Source organism: Pantherophis guttatus, chromosome 2 (assembly GCF_059756535.1).
Source record: "Pantherophis guttatus breed Tessera chromosome 2, ASM5975653v1, whole genome shotgun sequence".
NCBI lineage: Eukaryota > Metazoa > Chordata > Lepidosauria > Squamata > Colubridae > Pantherophis > Pantherophis guttatus.
In genome coordinates, this window is record NC_142064.1 from 266,907,330 (window position 1) to 266,934,261 (window position 26,932).

The 26,932-nt window shown below is 43.1% G+C and overlaps 1 protein-coding gene across 1 annotated transcript; it reads left to right on the plus strand.

Moving 5' to 3' along the window:
* Positions 1-1,373: 1,373 nt before the first annotated feature.
* LOC148115797 (uncharacterized) lies at positions 1,374-16,643 on the plus strand. Its single transcript, XM_087884331.1, has 2 exons — positions 1,374-1,985; positions 11,276-16,643. Exon 2 carries the CDS (start codon positions 11,740-11,742, stop codon positions 13,408-13,410), a length of 1,671 nt encoding a protein of 556 aa, XP_087740457.1. The 5' UTR covers positions 1,374-1,985; positions 11,276-11,739; the 3' UTR covers positions 13,411-16,643.
* Positions 16,644-26,932: the final 10,289 nt, after the last annotated feature.

The following is a 26,932-nucleotide window of genomic DNA, read 5'->3' on the forward strand; positions in this document are numbered from 1 at the left end:
CATACGACAAAAAACTAGACACAAGGACAGTATTTCCCCCATGCCATCACTCTGCTAAACAATTCCTTTCCACAACACTCTCTTATGCCCTCGGATGTCAAATCACATAGAAGGTCTGTATTACTATTCTTCTCATCTTTCCTATCATGTATTCCCTTAACATTTTATGACTAGAACTTTATTGTTTTTATGTTATGATTTATGTTGATTGCTTATTTAGTACCCTAATAGGAGCCAGCAGTGTGTGGCAGCAGCCAAAAAAGCTAATACAATCCTTGGTGGTATATACAGAGGCATAGAATCAAAATCAGATGAAGAATTAGTACCGCTTTATAAAGCCTAATTAAGGCCACACCTGCAATACTGCATCCAGTTTTGGTCACCACATTACAAAAAATATGTTGAGACTTTGGAAAAAGTGCAAAGAAGAGCAACTAAGATGATTAAAGGCCTGTGGAGACTAAAACGTATGAGTGAAGAATGGTTGCAGGATTTGGGTTTGGCTCATCTAGAGAAAAGAAGGACTGGGGGTGGGATATCTGCCCTCTGCTCTGCCCTCACTCCATATTGCATATCTACCTGCCTAGCCCTGTGCTGGTGGTACCACAGCAGACGCTGGTGGACACTCCTACAGCTGGCAGCAATCACTCCGGCTCTGCCATGCTTGCAGAACAATAGCCACTTATCTACTTGCCAGCCTGTTTGCCAATTGCCCTCGGTCGGACTTGTGACTTCCTGAGACTTACTTGTTGACTTTGCTTATTAGAAGCCAGCAGGGAGTTGCAGTGAAGTCCTTGCTTAATGACAGCAGCAAGGACTATTGAAATTGCCTAAGTCATGTGATACAGCTAGTCCTCAACTTACGACCACAATTGAGTCCAACATTTTTGTTGCTATGTGACTTTGCCTTTGAGAAGGGTACAAAAGGGGATCACATGACTCCAGGACACTGCAACCATCATAAATATGAGTCAGTCGCCAAGATCTGAATTTCGATCACATGACCATGGGGATGCTGTAATGGTTGTAAGGGTGAAAAACAGTGGTAAGTCACATTTTCAGTGCAGTTGTAGCTTCGAACATTCACTAAATGAACTGTTGTAAGTTGAGGACTACCTGAATTGCACTTTACTAATGATAAAGGTAAAGGTTTTCCCAGTTCAGTCATTTCTGACTCTAGGGGACGATGCCCATCTCCGTTTCTTAGCCGAGAGAGCCAATGTTCTCTGAAAATGCTTCTGTGGCCTTGTGACCAATATGACTGTAGGCTGAGGTGTGGTTCTTAACTGAATTCAGCTTTTCCATTCACTTTACCTGTCAGAAGGTTGCAAAATGGGGATCACATGACCCCTGGACACACAACAGTCATAAATACGAGTCAGTTGCCAAGGGTCTGAATTTTAATCACATGACCATGGAGATGCTGCAAAGGTCCTAACGGTGAAAAACGGTCATAAGTCACTTTTTCCAGTGCTGTTGTAACTTTCAATGGTCACTAAATGAGCTGTTGTAAGTCGAGGTCTACCTGTATTTATTGTCATGCATACTGCTGGAAAGTCCTTTGCACCTGGATCCAGTTTAACAGACGTTCTCAAAACCAGTTTAGGACTAGTTCTGAAGACTTTTTTGGGTTTACAGTTATAACAAAGGCGAACTAAAGAGAACTTGTTCCAAAATGGAATCGTGATTGCAAATACATTTTTTGTTCCGTGTTGCTTTAAATCTGGGCTGTAAAATGCTGTTCTGGCCGCTGAATTCTGCAGAAGGAAGCAGGGTTGGTTGGGAGATCATTTTACAATCAGGTTGGTCAAACTTTCCAAGAAGCTGAACGGGTTAAAAGCAGAAAGTTCAGCAGCTAGAGTAGATCCAGAAATGTAGACTCCTCTTAGTGAATTCCTTTTCCTGGAGCTCCTTTGGATAAAACCTTTGAGTTTGGTGTTGCCGTTCTTTAATTTTCCTGGGCGAATCTCAACAGTTCGTAAAGAGTAAGTTAAATTTGAAACTTTCAGAAAAAGATCAGATCAGAGAATAAGAAATCCAGGAAGGGGGAGTGGGGGGGGGGAGGTTAAAGGGAAATTATCCTCGAGTAAATAATTTCTTTTTTTAAAAAAAACTGCACCTTTTAATGCTCTCCTGGTAAAGGAGAGGATACAACAGTTGGTCCTTGCAGAGCTCTCTCTTCCTATAGAAAATTGAGCCTCCATGTTCAAGCATAGCACACAGCTCCGCAATCCAGGGGCGGGGAAAGGCATAAAAGGAGGGCGCGGAGGCGTCACGGGTGGGGGGGGGACAAAATGACAAAAAGAGCATCGGGGCTATTGAGTTGCAAGCGGCGTCTCTTTCTTCGATGAATCGTGACTCTCTTGTCATGTTCACCAAAGCCTCGGATTAACAGAATAACAGGAGTTGGAAAGGACCTTGGAGGTCATCTGGTCATTTAGCCGGAGCAGGGGGTTGGACTAGATAACCTCCAAGGTCCCTTCCAACTCTGTTACTCTTAGTCCACCCCCCTGCTCATACAGGAAAGCCTGTATCATTTCCGATGGATGGCAATCCAGTCTCTCCTTGAAAGCTTCCAGTGATGAAGCTCCCACAACTTCTGAAGGGAAGTGTCCAGATGACCTCCAGGGTCCCTTCCAACTCTGTTACTGTTACTGAGTGGTCAGTGGGGCACTTGAGTTTACCCCTTTTTCTGGTGACTCATAGATTCCCTACCCAGTTGATTCAATTTCATTCAAACACGGCAGTTGTTAAGTGAATGCTACAATCAGTAAGCAAACCCATTGTTCACTAGGGATATAAGCATGGGTTTCTGGCAAAAATGTAAATCGTGGTCATGTGACTGCAGGATGCTATGAAAGGCCACAACTGCAGGCTGGTTGCCAAGCACCCAAAATGTCATGTGACCCTGGGTGGAGGCCCCTCCCCCCAATCCTCAGAAGTTCAAATCTGGGTCATAAATTGTTTTTTGAATGGTTGCTAAATGGCTGGTCGTAAAACGAGGACTATCTGTAAGTCACAGACTTGGTGTTGTCGCAGTTCTGTGTCTACCATCTGCACAGCTATAGAATATCAATATTTTCAATAGCAATAATTGCAAGAGGGATCTTGGAATCCTAGTGGACAATCACTTAAATGTGAGCCAGCAGTGTGTGGCAGCTATGGGTCGGCCTAGGTGAGAGGACGGCTGCCCTGGAAACTTCCGGGGTCGAATGACACGCACCTCCTTCGCCACTGTCGTGAGAGGACAGTGGAGCTTGGCGGCCTGACCATAGACTGGAATTTTCCCTATGTCTGTAACATCAGTGGTCCCCCACCCTTGGACTTTGTCTCCCCTGATGATTTTATGTATTCGGTGTCGGAACTCCTTGCCCTGCGAGATTCTCCCTTCTCACAGGTTTGGCCCTCCACATTATCGAGGGCCTATCTCGATGACGGACTTTGGAGTCCGGAGAGATGGCATGGAGCAAGGAAGAATTTGTGGGTTTTTTTAGGGAAATTTTTAAAGATTTTAAGGGGTTCTCGGGGGGCTGGGTTGTAATAATCCTTTTAGAGAAATTGGGAAGACGACTATGGGGGATGGGGGGGGGAATCCACCAGGGTCAGAGCCGAGCCCGGCACAGGGCAACGATTTGGGGGGCACTGGACGAGGAATTGGGAAAGGGATGGGGGACGATACCTATGAGGATTGTACCATCAGCACGGTAGATGGGAGGGGCAGATATGGCGGGAGCAGGGGACCATATCAGGTGTTGGGGGCTCGCACTCGCTGTCTGAGAGCAATTGCTTGCCCCAGTCCCCAAGGCTCCGCTCGGATACTAGGTGGCTTAGACACTCAGGATCTGGGCCTTCGGCTGGTGCTGTGCAACGCCAGGTCCATGGTAAATTCACGATCTTATACAAGAGGGAGGAGCGGACCTGGTGGGTATTACAGAGACCTGGTTTGGCCCGGAGGGCGGCGTCCCTCTGGTTGAAATGTGCCCACCAGGCTTCAGAGCATTCCATCAGCCGAGGGCCCAGGGGAGGGGCGGGTGGGTGGCGGTTATTATTAACGAAGAACTGGGTCCGAGGGAGACCACTGTGCCTCAGATAGCCGGATGTGAGTCCCTCCTTGTGAGGTGGGGCCGTGGGGTTCAGATGGGCTTGTTGCTTACGTACCTGGCTCCCTGCTGCGTGGCAACAGCCCTACTTGAGCTACTTGACGTGATAGCCACGGTGGCAGTAGATACACCCAGGCTTTTAGTCATGGGTGATTTCAACTTGCTATCCGTTGGTGAAACGTCTGAGGTGGCTCGGGAGTTCATGGCTTCCACGATGGCCATGGACCTGACCCAGTTAGTTCATGGCCCTACTCACAGGGGAGGTCATACTCTGGACTTGATTTTTGTCTCTGGCCAGTGGTTGAGTGGTCTTGTTATAGGGGATATAGACATGGAACCCTTGTCATGAACTGACTATTCACTCCTTTGCCTGGATCTTCGAACCACGACCCCTCGCCGCAGGGAGGCGGACCCAATTAGATGGATCCGCCCCAGGCGCCTGATGGATCCTGATAGGTTCCAGATGGAGCTTGGGCCATTTCCTGAGGATCTAGCACATGACTCAGCTGAGTACCTGGTAGCCGCCTGGGATCGGGCGGCTGGTGGGGCCTTGGACCGAGTCGTGCCTTTGCGGCCTCTGACCCGGTGCCGATCCCAGGCGGCTCCTTGGTTTACTGAGGAGCTGAGGGAAATGAAGTGCCGGAAAAGACACCTGGAGAGCGGTTGGAGGGCCAGTCTCGCTGAATCTGATCGAACACTGGTAAGGTCGCATATTAAGTCCTACCTAGTGGCGATAAAGATGGCAAAGTTTAATTACTTTTCCGTCTCTATTGCATCATCAGGGAATCGTCCGGCTGCCCTGTTTAGGGTGACCCGCTCCCTGCTCCATCCGGGAGTGCGGGAGGATCCCTTAGAAGGCAGGGCGGAGGATTTCGGACAATACCTGTATGACAAAATCGCTCAGATCTGGGGGGATTTGGACTCTGACTGGGTAGATCAAGGCAGGGTGACGAGGAATAGTCTTGAGAATGTTATCTGGGAGGAGTTTGATGCTGTGACTCCCGATGATGTGGACAGGATTTTGGGGAGACTTAGTGCGGTCACATGTTTACTGGACCCGTGTCCCTCCTGGTTGGTACTGGCTTCCCGGGAGGTTACACGAGGCTGTTTCCAGGGTGTTATCACTCAGCTTCGTTGAGTGAGGGTCACTCCCCGCTGCCTTGAAAGAGGCGGTGGTGAGGCCTCTCCTCAAGAAGCCGTCCCTGGATACGGCAATATTGGCCAACTACAGTTCTGTCTCCAATCTTCGCTTTATGGCGAAGGTTGTTGAGAGTGTGGTTGCGCGACAGTTTCTGCAATTCCTGGAGGAAACATCTTATCTAGATCCGTTCCAGTCGGGTTTCAGGTCTGGGCACAGCACGGAAACGGCATTGGTTGCGTTGGTTGATGATCTTTGGAGGGCTCGGGACAGGGGTTGCTCCTCTGTTCTGTTCCTGTTAGATCTCTCAGCGGCTTTTGATACCATCGACCATGGTATCATGCTGCACCGGCTGGAAGAGTTGGGGGTGGGAGGCACTGTGTTGTGGTGGTTCTCCTCCTTTCTCTCCGACCGGTCGCAGTTTGTGTTGGCAGGGGGGCAGAGGTCGACTTCGAGGACTCTCATCTGTGGAGTGCCACAGGGATCGGTCCTCTCGCCCCTTCTGTTCAACATTTATGTGAAGCCGCTGGGCGAGATCATCCGTGGCTTCGGGGTGAGATACCATCAGTACGCTGATGATACCCAGCTGTACATCTCCACCCCAGGCCACCCCAACGATGCCCTTGAAGTGCCTGGAGGCTGTGCGGATCTGGATGGGGAGGAACAGGCTCAAGCTCAACCCTTCCAAGACTGAGTGGCTGTGGCTCCCGGCATCCCGATATAGTCAGTTGACTCCATCACTGACTATTGGGGGCGAGTCTTTGGCCCCCACTGAAAGGGCTCACAATCTGGGAGTCCTCCTGGATATGCAGCTGTCCTTGGAGGAACATCTGATGGCTGTAACCAGGGGTACCTTTTGTCAGGTTCGCCTGATTCGCCAGTTGCGGCCCTTTCTTGATCGGGATTCCCTGTGCACAGTCACTCACGCCCTCGTCACCTCTCGCCTTGACTACTGCAACGCTCTCTACATGGGGCTCCCCTTGAAGAGCACCCGGAGGCTCCAACTGGTCCAGAATGCAGCAGCGCGGGTAGTGACGGGAGCAACATGGCGCTCCCATGTAACACCGCTCCTGCGCGAGCTGCACTGGCTCCTGGTGGTCTTCCGGGTGCACTTCAAGGTATTGGTCATCACCTTTAAAGCGCTCCATGGCATAGGGCCTAGCTATCTTCAAGACCGCCTGCTGCTACCAACGACCTCCCATCGACCCGTGCGCTCCCACAGAGAGGGCCTCCTCAGGGTGCCATCAGCCAAACAATGTAGGCTGGTGACCCGCAGGGGGAGGGCCTTCTCTGTGGGGGCTCCTACCCTCTGGAATCAGTTGCCCCCAGAGATAAGGAGAATCCATGACCTCAGTGCCTTCCACTGTGCCCTTAAAACCCATTTTGTCCAGCAAGCCGGGCTGGCTTAAGAAGAAAATTTCTGCTTGGAGAGTTGGTCCCTTCCAACTCTTACTCTGTAATTCTGTAAGAACTTCATGAACATTTAGGGCTCAGCATGTAGCTCATCTTCAGAAGCTTAAGTAGCTTCACATTTCACTCTTTTACTTGGCTCTGTTGCAAAGATAGGATGCTAGGAGTCTAAAACGACTTGATAGCATATAATCAGTGACAACATCTTGCAAATGCCTTAGGCAGAGACGGGACAAGCGTGTTTTTTCGCCTCCTGTCGGGAGATGGCGGTCACTTCTGCGCCTACAAAGCCGTCAATACAGTAGCTGCATCTGTGGTTGATCCTTAAAGGAGTTAAAACCATCAAGTTCTGGTCATCACCTTTAAAGCGCTCCATGGCTTAGGACCTGGTTATCTACGGGACCGCCTGCTACCACCAATAGCCTCCCACCGTCCAGTACGCTCCCATAGAGAGGGGCTCCTCCGGGTGCCGTCGGCCACACAATGTCGACGGGCGGCCCCTAGGGGGAGAGCCTTCTCTGTGGGGGCACCTACGATCTGGAACGAGCTCCCCCCGGAGATACGGAGGATCCCGGATCTGCGCACCTTCCGCCGCGCGCTTAAAACGCTTTTATTTCATCAAGCTGGCCTGGCCTAAATCTTCTCCTTTTTAAAATTTTAAAATTTAAATTTTAAACACTAATTTTAATTTGTTTAATTATGGGATATTTTTAAAATTTAGCCAAATTGTTTAATCTCTTTTAATCTCTTTTAAATTTTGTATTTCTGTGTTTTATGTTTTGGCTGTTCACCGCCCTGAGTCCTTCGGGAGAAGGACGGTATAGAAATTTAATAAAATAAAATAAATAAAATAAAATACTGTATTGCTAGAAAGGATTGAGGAAGAAGAGAAGCACAGAGGAACTTTCTGTACCGGATCCCTCATGGGTAGAATGTGGCTTGCAGAGCGGCTTTTGGGCTCTTCCAAAAGTTTAAGCATCAGCTGGAAGGTGAGTTGAGGGCAAGTTGGAGGAGAGGCCAGAAGCCAGTTGGGCTATTTGGTTTGGACGCTGCCAACCGATGCACATTTATGATGGTCACAACATCCCACCATCATGATCCCCATTTTTGACCTTCCCAGCTTGTTTCTCATAGGCAAAGTTAGTGAGGATGATGACAGCAAGAAATTGCAAGTGACAGTCATGTGAAATTGCCTTTAACAACCCACAGTGGTTTGCTTAACAACTCCAGAGGAACAGATGTAAATTGGTAGTTATGTGACATCATGCTTTATGATCGGCTGCTTAGTGACACAGATCCAAGTCCCAAATGTGAGGACTCCTTGAAAGGGGATGTCGCCAGAGGAATTGTGGACAGGAGGACAGTATTTCCTTATTTGGAGCTGAGGACTTCCATCGGTATAACTGGTGTTTCAAATTTTGCAGAGGCTTTAGGCATCATTTCATCAGTTAAAGCCCCCACATCTCTAAATTTAGCTCAGAAGGTTTAATTGTAACCATTTTGGGACATTTTTTCAGGCTGAAACTTGGATTTTTCATATATATACCGTATTTTCCGGCGTATAAGATGACATTTTAACACATGAAAATCTTCTCAAAAGTTGTCTTATACGCCGGGTGTCGTTCTCCTGTAACCAGGCAGACTAGCCCGAAAGGCTCTGAGGAGCCTTAAATGGCTCTGGCGATCCCAGCTCTGGCAATCCCAGCTCTGACGATCCCAGCTGAGTTCCCTGCAACTCAGCTGGGATCGCCAGAACCATGTAAAAGGAAAAAGGTTTTTTCCCTTTCACATGGCTCTGACGATCCCAGGTCTGACGATCCCAGGTCTGACGATCCCAGCTGAGTTCCCTGCAACTCACCTTGGATCGCCAAAGCCATGTAAAAGAAAAAAAGTTTTCCCCCTCCAGCTTGCTTACCTCAGCTTGCTAGTCGCAACGCTTGCCTTGCTTCGCTTGCCTGAATCTATTCCATTAGCAAGCAACTCCCTGCCTGCAATCAAGCAGGCAGGGAGTTGTGGACTTCAACTCCCAGAATTCCTCAGCCAGCAAAGCAAAGCTGGCTGAGGAGTTCTGGGAGTTAAAGTCTACAAGTCTTAAAGTTGCCAAGGTTGGAGACCCCTGTTCTATCGGGTAAGTTTTTTTCCCCTTTGGGAGCTTTCAAAAAAATAGTCAATTGGGTTTTTTTTTAGTTGTTCTTTTTTAGACCTAGCCATTTAAAGTTTAGGAAGTTTTAATTTAGCTTTCATATAAAAATAAAAATAAAATAAAATAAAATAATATTTGTGCAGCTTTCTGAGATTTAGTGTGTTTCTGTAGTGTTTCACTCTAACTACACAAACACACAAAATCTCACAAAGCTGTATGTGGAATTTTGTGTGTGTAAAGTGTGAAAGTTGGTTTTTTGGACTTTTTGTGGCTGTGTGAGGTTCCTGCTTGTTGCAGGGGCCATTTTGGGTCTAGCACAGCTGCTTTTACATTGTGGGTGAGCCAGTTGTGTTGTGTTGTGTGTGTGTAAAGTGTGAAAGTTTTTTGAGGGGGCTTTTTGTGGCTGTGTGAGGTTTCTGCTTGTTGCACAGGCCATTTTGGGTCTAGCACGGCTGCTTTTACATTGTGGGTGAGCCAGTTGATGTTTTTTAATTTTTATTTGGTGTGCATTGGAAGAGGGGTATTCTTATACGGCGAGTATAGCCCAAACCCTATATTTTAACAGGAAAAGTTGGGGGTCGTCTTATACGCCCAGTCGTCTTATACGCCGGAAAATATGGTATACTTGTAGGTGTAAATGTAATTCTCTCTGCAGTTGGATAATTGCAGTTGGATAATCTATCCCCAGTGCTTCTACATATTCAGTCATGTGAAAAACAAAGTACACCCTCTTTGAGTTGTATAGTTTTATGTGTCAGGACATACTAAAAATAATCTGGTCTGTACACTCTTAAAAGTACGTAAATACAACTTCAGATGAACAACACATGACATATTACATCACGTAACCATCAGTGGTGGGTTTCACTTACCTTTGCTAACGGTTCATGCACATGCACCACTTCTGTGCATGCACAGAGCATATTTGATGATGTCCGGGCGGGTGGGTGGAGCCTACTGGTTCAACCGAACCAGGCCGAACCGGTAGCAACCCACCACTGGTCACCATGTATTTTACAAAAGGAAAGCCAAAATGGAGGAGCCACGTGTGAAAACTAACACCTTATGATTCAATATCTTATAGAGCCACCTTTAGCAGCAATAACTTCAAGGAATTGTTTTCTGTATGACCAAAAACGGTCTCTTGCATTGTTGCAGAGGAATTTTGGCCCACTCTTCTTTACAACATAGTTTCAGTTCATTGAGGTTTGTGGGCATTTGTTTATGCCCACCTCTCGAGCGGTCCCACCGCAGCATTTCAATTGGGGTGAAGTCTGGACTTTGCTATTGCAAACCTTGATTCTTTTCTTTTTCAGCCATTCTGCTGTAGATTTGCTGTTGAGCTTGGAATCATTGGCATGGAAACAAAAGAGATGGGATTTCTTCTTTGCTCTACCAGCGTAAGACTAGTGTAAAGCTAGCACTGATAAGGCAAAGAAGACATCTGAGCTGTTGTTTCAATGACAATCCTTTCCTCCCCAGCCAGTGTAAACGACGACAAAATCTTCTTAGATCTCTTCGCCAGCATAAAACTAGTGCCGTGTAGCTAAGAAGAAATCGTAGTAGTTTATGCTAACAGGAAAGAAAAGGATTATAACAGAAGCAAAATAGGCATGAATTCTTCTTAGCCCCGCTAGCACTAGCTTTACATTAGTGTTGTGCTGGTAGAGCAAAGAAGAAATCTCATCTGTTTTGCTTCTATGGCTATCCTTTCCTCCTCAGCCAGGGTAAATCACTAATGATTTATGCTGGCTGGAGTGAAAGGATTGCCATGGAAAGAAAAGAGTTTATCTTTCTTCTTCTTGATTATGCCACGTGGCCCAGCTGACTTCCTGAGCTCGTCAGAAATTTCGTAAGTGAATGGTGATGGGGGAGTGGGATTGGGGAGGAATGCATAGTATATTGCAAAGCAGGCCAACATACTGGAGTCTGGGGATTGTGAGGACTGACTGGGCAAGATGGAAGGGAAATTCCATCTTGCCAGGGCCTGATGGCTCAGCAGACTAAAAGCATTGTGATTAACACCAGCTGTCTGCAATTACTGTAAGTTCGAATCTCACCAGGCTCAAGGTTGACTCAGCCTTCCATCCTTTCTAAGGTACGTAAAATGAGGACCCAGTTTGTGGGGGCAATAAGCTGACTTTCTATAAATATACAAAAGTATGAAGGCTATTGCTTAACGCATTGTAAGACGCCCTGAGTCTCCGGAGAAGGGTGGCATATAAATCAAATTAAAAAAAAAATAGGTGGGTGGGTATGCTGCAGCATCTCTGCAGTGAAGGAGTCAAGGACCTCGGGGTGGGAGGCGCTGCAAAAATTCAACTTTGAAGGAGATTCGTATTTAGCATTTGGGGGAGTGTTGTAACTTCAGAAATTCGTTGAATGGTCTGTCGTACCTAAAGGATTACCTGTACTTCTTTTTTTCACATCTTCTGCAACCCTTTCATAAACAATAAAACTTACACTTTCTTTTGAATCTAACAGACAAAGATGATGCCAAGATAAGCACACTGGACAACTGAGAATAACAAGCAACACTGAAAAGCAAAGCAAATTGAAGCAGAAATAAAAATATGTTCTATTTCCTTCAGAAAGCTGCAGAATTCAACTACTTCATCAGCAGGAAAGAGACAGAAAAGAGAAAATCATGAAGAGATTTGCAGCTGGAATAAGTAGATTATATAGAATTTAAGAATACGTTACTTGAAAAGGTCAAAGGAGATCATTTTTCCGTTCAGAAAAAGAGGGAAATATCTGGAAGCCAGTGGGGAAGAAAATGTCAATTGGATAGTCACATATGGCAGCCAGTAATGCAGGCACCAACAAAATAAGGAATCACACATATTTTTGACCTCCTCAAGAATGTCAGTGATGGAAAAGCTCCATAGATGTGCCTATTGTGGGAAAAGTAAAGAGTTCAAATCACAAGAGCCATATAAATACTCTAAATGTGGCAAAACTTTAGTCAGAATAGCTTCGTTGCGATTCATAGAAGGATCCTCATAGTAGAGATGCCCTACAACTGCTCCCAATGTGGTAAATGCTTTTTCAAGCATGGCAACTTTGTGGTACATCAGAGGACTCATACCAGGGAGAAACCATATGAGTGTCCAAATTGTGGGAAACGTTTCGGAGCAAATTCCCACCTGGTGAAACACCAGAGGACTCACACAGGAGAGAAACGCTTTGAATGTCCTGAGTGTGGGAAAAGTTTCAGTCAGAATTCCAGCCTGGTGAAACACCAGAGGACTCACACAGGAGAGAAACCCTTTGAATGTCCTGATTGTGGGAAAGGTTTCATTGTCAATTCCAGCCTGCTGATACACCAGAGAACTCACACAGGAGAGAAGCCCTTTGAATGTCTTGAGTGTGGGAAAAGTTTCGGTCTCAATTCCAGCCTGGTAAAACACCAGAGAACTCACACAGGAGAGAAGCCCTTTGAATGTCCTGAATGTGGGAAAAGCTTCAGTCGGAATTCCCACCTGATGTTACACCAGAGGACTCACACAGGAGAGAAGCCCTTTGAATGTCCTGAATGTGGGAAAGGTTTCAGTGTCAATTCCAACCTGCTCATACACCAGAGAACTCACACAGGAGAGAAGCCCTTTGAATGTCCTGATTGTGGGAAAAGTTTCAGTGTCAATTCCAACCTGCTCATACACCAGAGAACTCACACAGGAGAGAAGCCCTTTGAATGTCCTGAATGTGGGAAAAGCTTCAGTCGGAATTCCTACCTGGTGAAACACCAGAGGACTCACACAGGAGAGAAACCCTTTGAATGTCCTCATTGTGGGAAACGTTTCAGTCAGAATTCTCACCTGGTGATACACCAGAGGACTCACACAGGAGAGAAACCCTTTGAATGTCCTGTGTGTGGGAAAAGTTTCAGTCACAATTCCAACCTGGTGATACACCAGAGGACTCACACAGGAGAGAAACCCTTTGAATGTCCTGATTGTGGGAAAGGTTTCAGTGTCAATTCCCACCTGCTGATACACCAGAGAACTCACACAAGAGAGAAGCCCTTTGAATGTCCTGAATGTGGGAAAAGTTTCAGTCAGAATTCCAGCCTGGTGAAACACCAGAGGACTCACACAGGAAACAAACCCTTTGAATGTCCTGATTGTGGGAAATGTTTCAGTGAGAATTCCAGCCTAGTGAAACACCAGAGGACTCACACAGGAGAGAAGCCCTTTGAATGTCCTGATTGTGGGAAATGTTTCAGTGAGAATTCCAGCCTGGTGAAACACCAGAGGACTCACACAGGAGAGAAACCCTTTGAATGTCCTGATTGTGGGAAAGGTTTCATTGTCAATTCCAGCCTGCTGATACACCAGAGAACTCACACAGGAGAGAAGCCCTTTGAATGTCCTGAGTGTGGGAAAAGTTTCGGTCTCAATTCCAGCCTGGTGAAACACCAGAGAACTCACACAGGAGAGAAGCCCTTTGAATGTCCTGAATGTGGGAAAAGTTTCAGTCAGAATTCCAGCCTGGTGAAACACCAGAGGACTCACACAGGAGAGAAACCCTTTGAATGTCCTGAGTGTGGGAAAAGTTTCAGTCAGAATTCCAGCCTGGTGAAACACCAGAGGCCTCACACAAGAGAGAAACCCTTTTAATGTCCTGAATGTGGGAAAAGCTTCAGTGTCAATTCCTACCTGGTGATATACCAGAGGACTCACACAGAAGAAAACCATAAGAGCGTCCGGATTGTGGGAATGATTTCAGTATTTCGTGTAACCTTTACACACAGGAGAGAAACCTTTCCAATGTCCACCTTGTGAACAATGCTTTAGGCTTAAATCATCTCTGATTGTTCACAAAATAATGCACATGTAGCAAATATTGAACAGTTTAGAGAAAGCTTGAAATTCATTTCTGATCTCCCATTCGGAGTACAGATGAGAAATTGATTATTTAAATTTTGGCCTGATTCTTTTTAGTCAAGAGATCTCAGGATTAGACCTGTAGGTGGAGAGTAAAAAATGGAAAATATTAGTTTGATAAAGGCTAACTACCTGTTTCCGATTATCAGCAGTACTTTCTGGATGTTTGCATTTACAGAAGTCGTTCTGCAAACAGGCCTTTGGGTGGTGTTTTTTGTATTTTGATTATGGAATTCCAACATGTGGAGTTTCAGCTTTCTATCTTGGTGAACTCCAGATTTTGAACCTCACAATTTCCCAGCCAGCATACAAGTAATCCTCGAGATACAACTGTGACGGGAACTAACTATTATGGATTCATTTAGCAATGGCGACAGTGCTTTGGTTAACTAACCCCATCCCATGCTGTCTGTTATGCAGCTATTAAATGAATGTGCAAGTTGCTAAATAGGACACTGGCTACCTCAGCGTTCGGAAAAACTCTCGGAGGCTTAGTCCAGGCCCAGGCTTCCCCGCTTCCCCCCAGGCAACCCTAGGACTCCTCCACTCCCCACCAGACAGCTATTGCTCTGGTTCCCAACCCTTGATTCCCCCAAGGCATCCCTTGGCCTCCTGCACCCCCACCCCCAAGACACCTATTGCTCTGGTTCCCAACCCTTGATTCCCCCAAGGCATCCCTAGGCCTCCTCCACCCCCACCCCTAAGACATCTATTGTTCTGGTTCCCAACCTTGTTTCCCCCAAGGGAGGGGTGAAATGCTACCGGTTTGCTCCAGTTCGGGGGAAGCCCCACCCCCAAGCCTTCCCACAGAGTAACCCCCTAGGCCTTTTCCTACTCCCACTGGCTCCCTGCAGGCCTTAGCGCATTCTGTCACGTGGCCTTCCAGTTACGATTACACCTTGCAGCAGCTGTTTAACGAGACTGCTTTGCTTAATTGCAGACTTAGGCTTTCCTTCCCAAGGCTTCCCGTAACCCATCTCTTAGGTCTCCCCAGGCATCTCCGTCCCTCCCAGAGTCTCCCCAGGCATCTTTCATAAACAGGTCCCTGTAGTCCTTAGGTCGAATTCCAACCCTACCAGGCCTCATAGCGTCCTCCTCTTTATCTTTTGAAGACATCTGAACCTTATATTGGGGAAGGCGGGTAGGACGGATATCTCTCAGCTTTATGACTATTTCATGGAAGCAGCCGTTATTTTCACTGTGCCTGGGATTCATCCCTGGGCCCTGAAGTGGATTTGTGGAAGTGGCTGCCATTTTGCCACAACTGCCTCAGGACCAAAATGGCGGCTGCTTCTGGGTCATTGTCATGCAGGAGAGGGAGAAACTGCTCTGTTTCGCTACCTTAACACTGTGCAGACCACCTTAAGGAATTGTGGGTGCAACTGAAAATGATGGCTGCTTCCATGAGATCTTGAAAATTTCACTGTGAAATAGGTGATGGGCTTGTGGGGAGTAGGCCCAAGGCCCAGTGAAAAAAAGCAGTGTAACATTTCAAATGAAAAGCTTTTCTGCCTTGTAGATGAACCTGGTGGAGAAGAGCTGTAGGAATATTGAGCTGAGGAGAAAAGGGATCGTGGCTTTGATCACAAGATCTCCAGGTTTATTAGCAACTCCTGCTGTGATCTCCTCTTCTTGGAAATGCCTGCTTGTTACCCTTTGATGGCTGCTGGGTGACACCAGCACCATATTGCTGACGTACGTGTTTCATCCCCCTTTGAGTTGGTGATATGAGGGGAAAAAATGTACAATGGAAAATGTTTCATTTTTAAAAATGCATTGTGTAAGAACAAGACTTTTGACAAGGAATAAATGGGTAGTGTCAGTATTGCTATGAACAGTTGGGTAAGGCAAGATGCTCAGACTTGCCTCAAACTGTGAGATGGGTAGCGAATAAATTTATTAATCAATACATTTAATAATAAAAAGGTAAGATAAACATCTTTTATCAACTTTTGCTCAGTTGCAAGGTCTCCACACATATAGTAGTTTCTAACAAACTACCATTGTTCTTCTTGTGCATTCTGTATCTCTACGACCGATCTGTCTTCCTCAGCTTCCCTTCCCTCCTCAATGTAAATTTAAGTTTCCAATTTCAATAGTACACCAGTCCAGCCATTCTTTGTGGCATTTTTCAAGTATCACTAGACAGATTTCAAGGTTTTTTTTTTAAAATTAGTATTATTATGAGGGGTGCACCTCCTTATCCATAAGGTGTCTCCTTTTTTTATTTTTACTATGCTAATAATGAACTTTACTGATTCTGGCATTTTCCAGCTCTTTCAGGAGGGGAAATACAGGGAGGAAAAATGTTTAAACTACATAGAATTCTCACCTCCTTTTGCCTCTCAGCATCCTTTCAACAAAACAACCCTCTGCATTTCTCTCTAGCCTCAACAACTCAGACATTTTCCACAAATTTATCTCTCACATCCTCAACACACAGGCATTCACAGGTCTCAGGATCACTTCGCCTTATCATTCCTTATGAGCTTAGATTCTGAAGCCATGATGTTCTTCTTCTGCCTGGAGCTCATTTGCCTTCAATCCTTCCCTGGAGGATTAAATGAAATGTGCCCTATTTTTCTGGATGTCGCATCACATGTCCGAAATATCCCAACTTTTGTTTTTTTAATTTTAATGGTTTTTTTTAATGATATAAATAGGTGACTCAAAAGATTAGCCAGATTAGCATTGATCCTCATTACTTATTTTCCAAGGGTGTGTCATCAACATTTCATCAAAAAAGGACTATGGGATAATGTATAGGAATTAATGGCTAAAGCTAAAATTTCATGTTCATGGATATTTCATGTTCATAAATTTTTTGGGGTTTTAAATCTGAGCCAATTTATTTAATTATTTTAAATTTTACATTGTTGTTTTGTCTGTGTTTTTAAATAGGCTGTACACCGCCCTGAGTCCTTCGGGAGAAGGGCGGTATAGAAATAAAATTATTATTATTATTATTATTATTATTATTATTATTATTATTATTATTATTATTATTATTATTATTATTATTATTATTATATTCCAGAGGAAAAATTGCCGACTACAGGAACCATGTTCACCTTTAACATTTGGAATTAACCACAGATACATTTTTTCAACTTCCAAAATGTCTGAATAGCTTATATTTAAGCATATACAAAAGAGCCTTTTCCAACTTTCCAACTTCTTACGTCCTCCCAGGGTTACTTTCCATTGCCTGATTTGGGGTGGGTGGGTGGGAGACCATAATATGATTTTTAAATAAAGAATACAGGGTTAGTTTTCTTTTTTCTGCTTTAGTCTTTAAAATTTCTTTGTCTGTTTTAACAGTATAATCAACCGAGAAAGTTACGTTCAAATTTTCCACAATTATAATTGATATTTTGTTAATAGTGGGGAAAGTAGTGCCTAAATTTAGGATAACTTAGAATAGGCAGTACATGGAGGTAGTGCTTAGTTAATGACCCCCGGTGGCACTGAATGAGGAGGATTTATGATCAGTCCTCAAAGTTCCAACCATCCCAGAATCCCCTAAACACCTGATTGAAATCCAACATATGGCAATCCGTTCATACGACAAAACAACTAGACACAAGGACAGTATTTCCCCCATGCCATCACTCTGCTAAACAATTCCACAACACTCTCTTATGCCCTCGGATGTCAAATCACATAGAAGGTCTGTATTACTATTATCCTTCTCATCTTTCCTATCATCTATTCCCTTAACATCTTATGACTAGAACTTTATTGTGTGCATGTTATGATTTATTTTGATTGCTTATTTAGTACCCTAATATGAGCCAGCAGTGTGTGGCAGCAGCCAAAAAAGCTAATACAATCCTTGGTGGTATATAAAGACGCATAGAATCAAAATCAGATGAAGTATTAGTACCCCTTTATAAAGCCTAATTAAGGCCACACCTGGAATACTGCATCCAGTTTTGGTCACCACATTACAAAAAAGATGTTGAGATTTTGGAAGAAGTGCAAAGAAGAGCAACTAAGATGATTAAAGGCCTGGAGACTAAAACGTATGAGTGAAGAATGGTTGCAGGATTTGGGTTTGGCTCGTCTAGAGAAAAGAAGGACTGGGGATGGGATATCTGCCCTCTGCTCTGCCCTCACTCCATATTGCATATCTACCTGCCTAGCCATGTGCTGGTGGTACCACAGCAGACGCTGGTGGACACTCCTTCGGTCGGACTTGTGACTTCCTGAGACTTACTTGTTGACTTTGCTTATTAGAAGCCAGCAGGGAGTTGCAGTGAAGTCCTTGCTTAATGACAGCAGCAAGGACTATTGAAATTGCCTAAGTCATGTGATACAGCTAGTCCTCAACTTACGACCACAGTTGAGTCCAACATTTTTGTTGCTATGTGACTTTGCCTTTGAGAAGGGTACAAAAGGGGATCACATGACTCCAGGACACTGCAACCATCATAAATATGAGTCAGTCGCCAAGATCTGAATTTCGATCACATGACCATGGGGATGCTGTAATGGTTGTAAGGGTGAAAAACGGTGGTAAGTCACATTTTCAGTGCAGTTGTAACTTCGAACATTCACTAAATGAACTGTTGTAAGTTGAGGACTACCTGAATTGCACTTTACTAATGATAAAGGTAAAGGTTTTCCCAGTTCAGTCATTTCTGACTCTAGGGGACGATGCCCATCTCCGTTTCTTAGCCGAGGGAGCCAATGTTGTCCGAAAATGCTTCTGTGGCCTGGTGGCCAATATGACTGTAGGCTGAGGTGTGGTTCTTAAGTGAATTCAGCTTTTCCATTCACTTTACCTGTCAGAAGGTTGCAAAATGGGGATCACATGACCCCTGGACACAGCAACAGTCATAAATACGAGTCAGTTGCCAAGGGTCTGAATTTTAATCACATGACCATGGAGATGCTGCAAAGGTCCTAATGGTGAAAAACGGTCATAAGTCACTTTTTCCAGTGCTGTTGTAACTTTCAATGGTCACTAAATGAGCTGTTGTAAGTCGAGGTCTACCTGTATTTATTGTCATGCATACTGCTGGAAAGTCCTTTGCACCTGGATCCAGTTTAACAGACGTTCTCAAAACCAGTTTAGGACCAGTTCTGAAGACTTTTTTGGGTTTATAGTTATAACAAAGGCTAACTAAAGAGAACTTGTTCCAAAATGGAATCGTGATTGCAAATACATTTTTTGTTCCGTGTTGCTTTAAATCTGGGCTGTAAAATGCTGTTCTGGCCGCTGAATTCTGCAGAAGGAAGCAGGGTTGGTTGGGAGATCATTTTACAATCAGGTTGGTGAAACTTTCCAAGAAGCTGAAGGGGTTAAAAGCAGAAAGTTCAGCAGCTAGAGTAGATCCAGAAATGTAGATTCTTCTTACTGAATTCCTTTTCCTGGAGCTCCTTCGGAGAAAACTTTGAGTTTGGTGTTGCCGTTCTTTAATTTTGCTGGGCGAATCTCAACAGTTCGGAAAGAGTAAGTGTCACAAGTAAATGCCTTATTCTCTAATGTGTAAATAGTATATGAACGGGATATCAGGGGTTAATTTATTCTTCACTTCTTAATGTATTCATACTTCACCACTCCCATACCTAGCTCCACCCATTGTATATATAAGGAGCTGCACACACTCTCTTCTTTGCTTCTATCTGTGAATATTCAGTGAATATAGAATGCCTTATGTAAATAAAAGAAAATATATTTGAACTCTTAACTCTCTTATAACTTATTGAGTCTGATCCTGAAAATATTGCAACAAGCTGGTAGCAGAGGATGGTTGAATTGACTCAATAAAAACTTAAATATGTCTAAGAGAGATAGGCCCAACACCAGGGCATACAGCAAAGAAATGGAAACGGATCAAGAAATAATAGATGAGTCCACAAATGCAATTTCGAGAGAATCCGAAGAATACACAACTGAAGACGAAGAAATAATAGATGAAGATGATGACCGAGAGGAAATTAAAATAGAAAACAACGAACTCAGGTCAGAAATATTAAAATTGTTAAAGAGCCAGAAAAACGATGAAAGCCTCATCGCGAACCTCCAAGACATGTTGAAAAACAGCGGAGCAGCGAGAGAGAAGCACATCGCTACCGAAAAGTCAAAAGACTCCAAAATAGTAAGTGATACGACTAAAGAAAAGAATGCTATAAAGAAGAAAAACGGTGATCCCGCGCAAAATTTTGAATGGCAGCCATCTTGGTTCCAACAGACCTCCAGAGTGAGCGAAGCAGAGCCAATCAGAAAACTTGATTCAAAATTTCTGGCGCGAAAGGCACTACTGGATAACGAAAACGAAAAAGAAAAATCAAACACCTCAGAAGAATCAGAATCAGAAAGTGAAGGTGACTCAACAGATACTCAAATAAAGTCAGCAATGAAGACGCTTTTTGCTGCATTTGGACCAAAACTAAAAATTACCAAAAAGTCAACCAGAAAACGAACGAGCAAGCCAACGTCTCAAAATCTACCCGCTCCCATCCTGACGACGAGAGCACCGATGCCTGAACCAAGAGAGCCCTGCAAATACCGTCCCACACCGCAGATCGATGAAAGCACCAACGCTCTCAAGAGAAGAAAAAGAACAAACGCCATCGTCAGAACCCCTAAGATCGAGCCGGAGACCGATTCATCTGAGGAGGAGCTGAACGAGCGAGCCGCAACGACGAGAACCTCTCACGACGACTCCAGGAACGAAATGAGCAACGCGCATGCGCGAGACTACGCAGACGGCCCAGGAAGACATGAGTTGCCGAAAGGACCCTGCAGACTCGTCGCGAGCATTCCCACGCCGTTTTGTAATTTTCACCATCTACAAGACCATGGACTACCTCCGGTTGTAAGTAATGGACCTAATAATGTCGAAAACTTGCCCAGTGACTTCCCAAAGCTGAGAATAGATGGCATTAATTTACAAGAATGGTATCAGCAGCTCCAGGTGGTCTTTATGAAAGAAAACTTACTGTTTTTCATCACTAATCCCCCAAAAAGACCTTGGACTTTAAAGTTAGACTGCTTACACCATAGAGCATTTTTCTTATTAATTTCTAGTGTGTCTCCTGCCATGTATCACAGTATTAAGCAAAATCTGACTGTCTCAGAAATTATTCAATGCATGTTCAATTTGTTTCACAGTGATAGTGTAGCTACTACCACAAGAATGTCTAAAGATTTCTTTTCTTCTAGGATAAAACCAGGGGTTTCCATAAGTGAACATTTAATATCTTTAAACAAAATAAGAGCTGAGCTGCATTTAAGGGGGGAGGTGATTTCAGACCAAACAATGAAAAGTGTTATCATCAACTCACTTGACCCATCATGGGACAATTATATGTCACATTTAGACACAATCAATCTTGGATATTTATCCATAGAAAGTCTATCCAATAAGTTAATAGCTGAAGACAATTCAAGGAAGAGCCGCTCTAACAATCACATAGAACACAAACCATATAGAAAAGTAGTTTTCCAAGAAAGATATAATGAAACATTCAGATGCCACAATTGTGGATCCAGGGAACACAATAGAAGAGATTGTCCCAAAATTACAAAAGAAAGACATAGGTCAGAACACAGAAACAAATACATCCATAGACAGTCTTCCATTGATAGACATAGATATAGAAGCCCACCAAATTACAAAGAATATAGAGGGGGTAGAGATAATTCAAAGGACAGAAAATCTGGTTCACTAAATGGACTAAACAAGCAAGACAATACTAACATACAGCAAACTGAGGATAATAATTGGCTTATTGATTCTGGAGCAACCAATCATACCACTAATAATAAAAACATACTATCTTCATTTATAGAAGATAAATTTGTAATAAAGGTAGCCAACCAAGAAAAGGTCCAAGTATTAGGAAGAGGAAATGTAACCTTGCCTGGTATAGGAAAAATAGAGGGGGTATTACTGATACCTGAGATACCTCATAACATATTAAGTGCCATAAAACTAAGCAGAGATTCTGATATTAATATTGTGTTTTCAAAAGGAAAAGCAACTTTGGAGAAAAATAAAACAGATATAGGTACAGTAATGATTAAAGGAGGCCTACCTTATTTAATAACTAAGGAGAAATGGTTACACAACATTGATTCAAATATGGAAGATTGTATTGAACCAGATAATGAAACCATTAGCAACAGTGACAATGATGAATGTAAAATAGCTCATGATAACAAGGATGCACATAATGAGAAAAAACCAAAAATAGGTAAGCCAATTCATGATGAGTGTGCTCATGTCTTACATAGGAAGTTAGGACATGCCAGTTTTCCTGTAGTACAGAAAATGACTGAACACGCAGAAGGTGTCAAAATAAAAAATTGTGAAAACTATTTGGAATGCTCAGTATGTAAATCTACAAAACTAAAAACTAGTCCCAGGCCTAGAAAATCTACAAGGTCAACTAACAAGATTTTTGATTTAGTACACATGGACCTGGTTGGTCCACTGACTCCATCAATCATTTATAAAAAACGTTACTTCTTAACTATTGTGGATGACTATAGTCGCTATGGATTTGTTTACACATTAAAACACAAAGATGAAACCTTTCAGAAATTTAAAGAGTTTTACAAACGCGTAGAAACACAACACAATATCAAAATAAAACAAATAATGACAGATAGGGGATGTGAATTCATGTCTAAGGAATTCTCCCAATGGTTGAAGGACAGAGGAATGTTACATTACACATCTAGCCCATTTTCCGCGTTCCAGAACGGAATTGCAGAGAGGAAGAACTCAACATTACAAACCATGATTAGATGCACATTGGAAGATGCTGGCTTAAGCAAACAATTCTGGTCAGAAGCCCTACAATATTCCAATTACACACAAAATAGAACTTGGTCCAGCATTGTGAATAAGACACCATATGAAGTGATGTATAATAGAAAACCAAAACTAGCACACATGCACATTTTTGGAGTCACCGCAGACGTACACATACCTAAACAATTAAGAAGAAAGGGAGAAAATGTGTCTAGAAGACTTAGATTTATGGGATATGAGACAGGTACAAAAGGATACAGATTCATTGATAATAATAACAAATTTATAGTTTCCAGAACAGCTGTGTTTCATGAACAGGCCAACTGGTCTAGAATACATCTTAATGAAATATTCCCAAACAACAACACAGATACAAAATCCCAAGAGAAAAGAACTGTAGAAAAGCAAAATGACAACAAATATAAAAACAAAACCAAAACATGGACAAACAGTCAACACAAAATAAAGACAGATACATTAACAAAAAAGGAAGCAAGATATTTGCATGACAATAATAGTAAACCCGAGAAGCCAATTAGAAACACTAGAAACCAAATGCCAAACAAATATAAAGATTATATAATGCATATGGATGGAGAAACTATGACACCTAGCACATATGAGGAAGTGTTAAAACTTCCTCCTAAAGAAAAAGAAAAGTGGGAATTAGCAATGACAAAAGAGATGGAAAGTTTACAAGGATTAAATGTATTTACACCTGCAATTGCACCAAAGGACAAAACAATTATTGGCACTAGGTGGATATATAAAATTAAAAATTTAGAGGGAGGCAATACTCTATACAAAGCTAGATTAGTTGCACAAGGTTATGCACAGAAATATCCAGAGGACTATACTGACACTTACTCCCCCACAGTAAGAACTGAAAGTGTAAAAACGGCTCTAGTTGTAGCATCAGCACTCAATCTCGATGTATTCCAGTATGACATACAGACTGCGTATTTACACGCAAAATTAGATAAGGAAATATATGTAAGGGCACCTCACAGTCAATATACAAATAAGAATGAGATTTGGTTATTAAACAAAAGTCTATATGGGCTAAAACAATCTGGTAAACGATGGTATGATTGTTTAGTAAAAGTACTTAGAACTATGGAATTCAATGCTACTACTGCTGATAATTGTTTCTTTGTTAGAAAGGGTAATGATTACATAGAATTTGTATTGATCTATGTGGACGACATTTTATATATAGGTAATCACAAAGAAAGAAGAGAAACATTTGTAACAAAGTTAAATGAACATTTCTCATTGAAATCCTTAGGTAAAGTAAATAAGTATCTTGGTGTTCAAATTAGTAAAACTAAAAGGGGATTCAAGCTTTCTCAGAAAGATAAGATCACAGAACTTTTGAACAAATGTAACCTAAATGATGCTAAACCCTGTGACACTCCAATGCAAACTGATTTCCTAAGAAATGCTGATGAATCATCCCCTGAATTCAAAGATAACACGTTCTATAGATCAATCATAGGTTCACTTCTTTACATTTCTAATTGGACAAGACCTGACATCGCTTTACCCCTCAATTTATTGTCCAGACATGTCAGCAAACCAACTATGTATCATTGGGAAGCTGTTAAAAGAATATTAAGATATTTAAAAAATACATTAGACTTTTGCTTAATGTTAGAACCTAATAATGTCAAGGAACCGAAACTCACATGTTACGCAGATGCAGATTGGGCTGGAGACACTTCATGCAGAAAAAGTACATCTGGTTACTTATTTCTCCTAAACGATTGTCCAGTTTACTGGTACACTGGCAAACAAGATTTAGTGGCCACTTCAACAACAGAAGCGGAATATGTTTGTTTATCTAAAGCAGCAAATAACCTTGTATGGTTTAATGACCTAATTTCTGATGTTTGGAAAAAACCTGCCCTACCTTTTGTCATGCACGAAGACAATAAAGCAGCCATTGAAATATCTAGATCTGACGCCATTGGGCAGAGATCTAGACATATAGACATAAAATTTAAACATGTGAGACAATTATCTCAAGATGGATTTATTAAGGCAGTGCATTGTGAGACATCAGAACAGTTAGCTGACATATTGACAAAGCCTTTGCCATCTAAACAACATAAATATTTGACTTCCAAATTATATGTATTATATTGTTCTGAATCTGAATGTAATAAATGTAGCATATCGAATCGGCATTTAGAGGGGGATTTGTCACAAGTAAATGCCTTATTCTCTAATGTGTAAATAGTATATGAACGGGATATCAGGGGTTAATTTATTCTTCACTTCTTAATGTATTCATACTTCACCACTCCCATACCTAGCTCCACCCATTGTATATATAAGGAGCTGCACACACTCTCTTCTTTGCTTCTATCTGTGAATATTCAGTGAATATAGAATGCCTTATGTAAATAAAAGAAAATATATTTGAACTCTTAACTCTCTTATAACTTATTGAGTCTGATCCTGAAAATATTGCAACAGTAAGTTAAATTTGAAACTTTCAGAAAAAGATCAGATCAGAGAATAAGAAATCCAGGAAAGGGGAGTGGGGGGGGAGGTTAAAGGGAAATTATCCTCGAGTAAATAATTTCTTTTTTTAAAAAAAACTGCACCTTTTAATGCTCTCCTGGTAAAGGAGAGGATACAACAGTTGGTCCTTGCAGAGCTCTCTCTTCCTATAGAAAATTGAACCTCCATGTTCAAGCAGAGCACACAGCTCCGCAATCCAGGTGCAGGGAAAGGCATAAAAGGAGGGCGCGGAGGCGTCACGGGTGGGGGTGGGGACAAAATGACAAAAAGAGCATCGGGGCTATTGAGTTGCAAGCGGCGTCTCTTTCTTCGATGAATCGTGACTCTCTTGTCATGTTCACCAAAGCCTCGGATTAACAGAATAACAGGAGTTGGAAGAGACCTTGGAGGTCATCTGGTCATTTAGCCGGAGCAGGGGGTTGGACTAGATAACCTCCAAGGTCCCTTCCAACTCTGTTACTCTTAGTCCAACCCCCTGCTCATACAGGAGAGCCTGTATCATTTCCAATGGATGGCAATCCAGTCTCTCCTTGAAAGCTTCCAGTGATGAAGCTCCCACAACTTCTGAAGGGAAACTGTCCAGATGACCTCCAGGGTCCCTTCCAACTCTGTTACTGTTACTGAGTGGTCAGTGGGGCACTTAAGTTTACTTCTGCATCCCCCTTTTTCTGGTGACTCATAGATTTCCTACCCAGTTGATTCAATTTCATTCAAACATGGCAGTTGTTAAGTGAATGCTACAATCATTAAGCAAACCCATTGTTCACTAGGGATATAAGCATGGGTTTCTGGCAAAAATGTAAATCGTGGTCATGTGACTGCAGGATGCTATGAAAGGCCACAACTGCAGGCTGGTTGCCAAGCACCCAAAATGTCATGTGACCCTGGGTGGAGCCCCCCAACCCCCAGTCCTCAGAAGTTCAAATCTGGTTCATAAGTTGTTTTTTGAATGGTTGCTAAATGGCTGGTCGTAAAACGAGGACTATCTGTAAGTCACAGACTTGGTGTTGTTGCAGTTCTGTGTCTACCATCTGCACAGCTATAGAATATCAATATTTTCAATAGCAATAATTGCAAGAGGGATCTTGGAATCCTAGTGGACAATCACTTCAATGTGAGCCAGCAGTTGTGTGGCAGCTGTTAATAGAGCCAAGGCAGTGGTGGGCTGCAGTAACAGAGGGATAGAATCAAGATCACGTGAAGTATTAGTATCACTTTATAAAACATTAGTAAGATCACATTTGCAATATTGCATCCAGTTTTAGTCACTGTGATATAAACAAGATTTTGAGACATCGTGCGCAGAAAAGAGCAAGAAAGATATAGGGGGCCAGAGGCTAAAATATCCGATGAGCGGGTGCAGGAACTGGGTATGTGTAATTTAATGCAGAGAACGGCTAAGGGTGACATGATAGCAGTCTTTCAATAGTTGAGGGGCTGACGCAGAAAAGGGGTTCGACCTATTCCCCAAAGTGCCTGAAAGTAGGACAAAAAGTAACAGAGGGAGAATTATTTTTTAAAAAATTCCAACCTAGAATTAAGAAGAAATTGTCAGTGAGAACAATTAATCAGTGGAACAAATTGCCTCTCAACCTGTGGTTGTTCCATCAGTGGAGGCTTTTAAGAGGAGACTGGAAAGCCATTTGACTGGGATGATATAGGTTCTCCTGCTTGGAGAGTTGGTCCCTTCCAACTCTTACTCTGTAATTCTGTAAGAACTTCATGAACATTTAGGGCTCAGCATGTAGCTAATCTTCATAAGCTTAAGTAGCTTCACATTTCACTATTTTACTTGGCAAAGATAGGTTGCTAGGAGTCTAAAACGACTTGATAGCATATAATCAGTGACAACATCTTGCAAATGTCTTAGGCAGAGACGGGACAAGCGTGTTTTTTCACCTCCTGTCGGGAGATGGCGGTCACTTCTGCGCCCACAAAGCCATCAATACAGTAGC

Bases quoted from the DNA above. Each gene is read 5' to 3' on its own strand.
- LOC148115797 (XM_087884331.1), top strand. From the start codon at position 11,740: ATGTGGCAAAACTTTAGTCAGAATAGCTTCGTTGCGATTCATAGAAGG.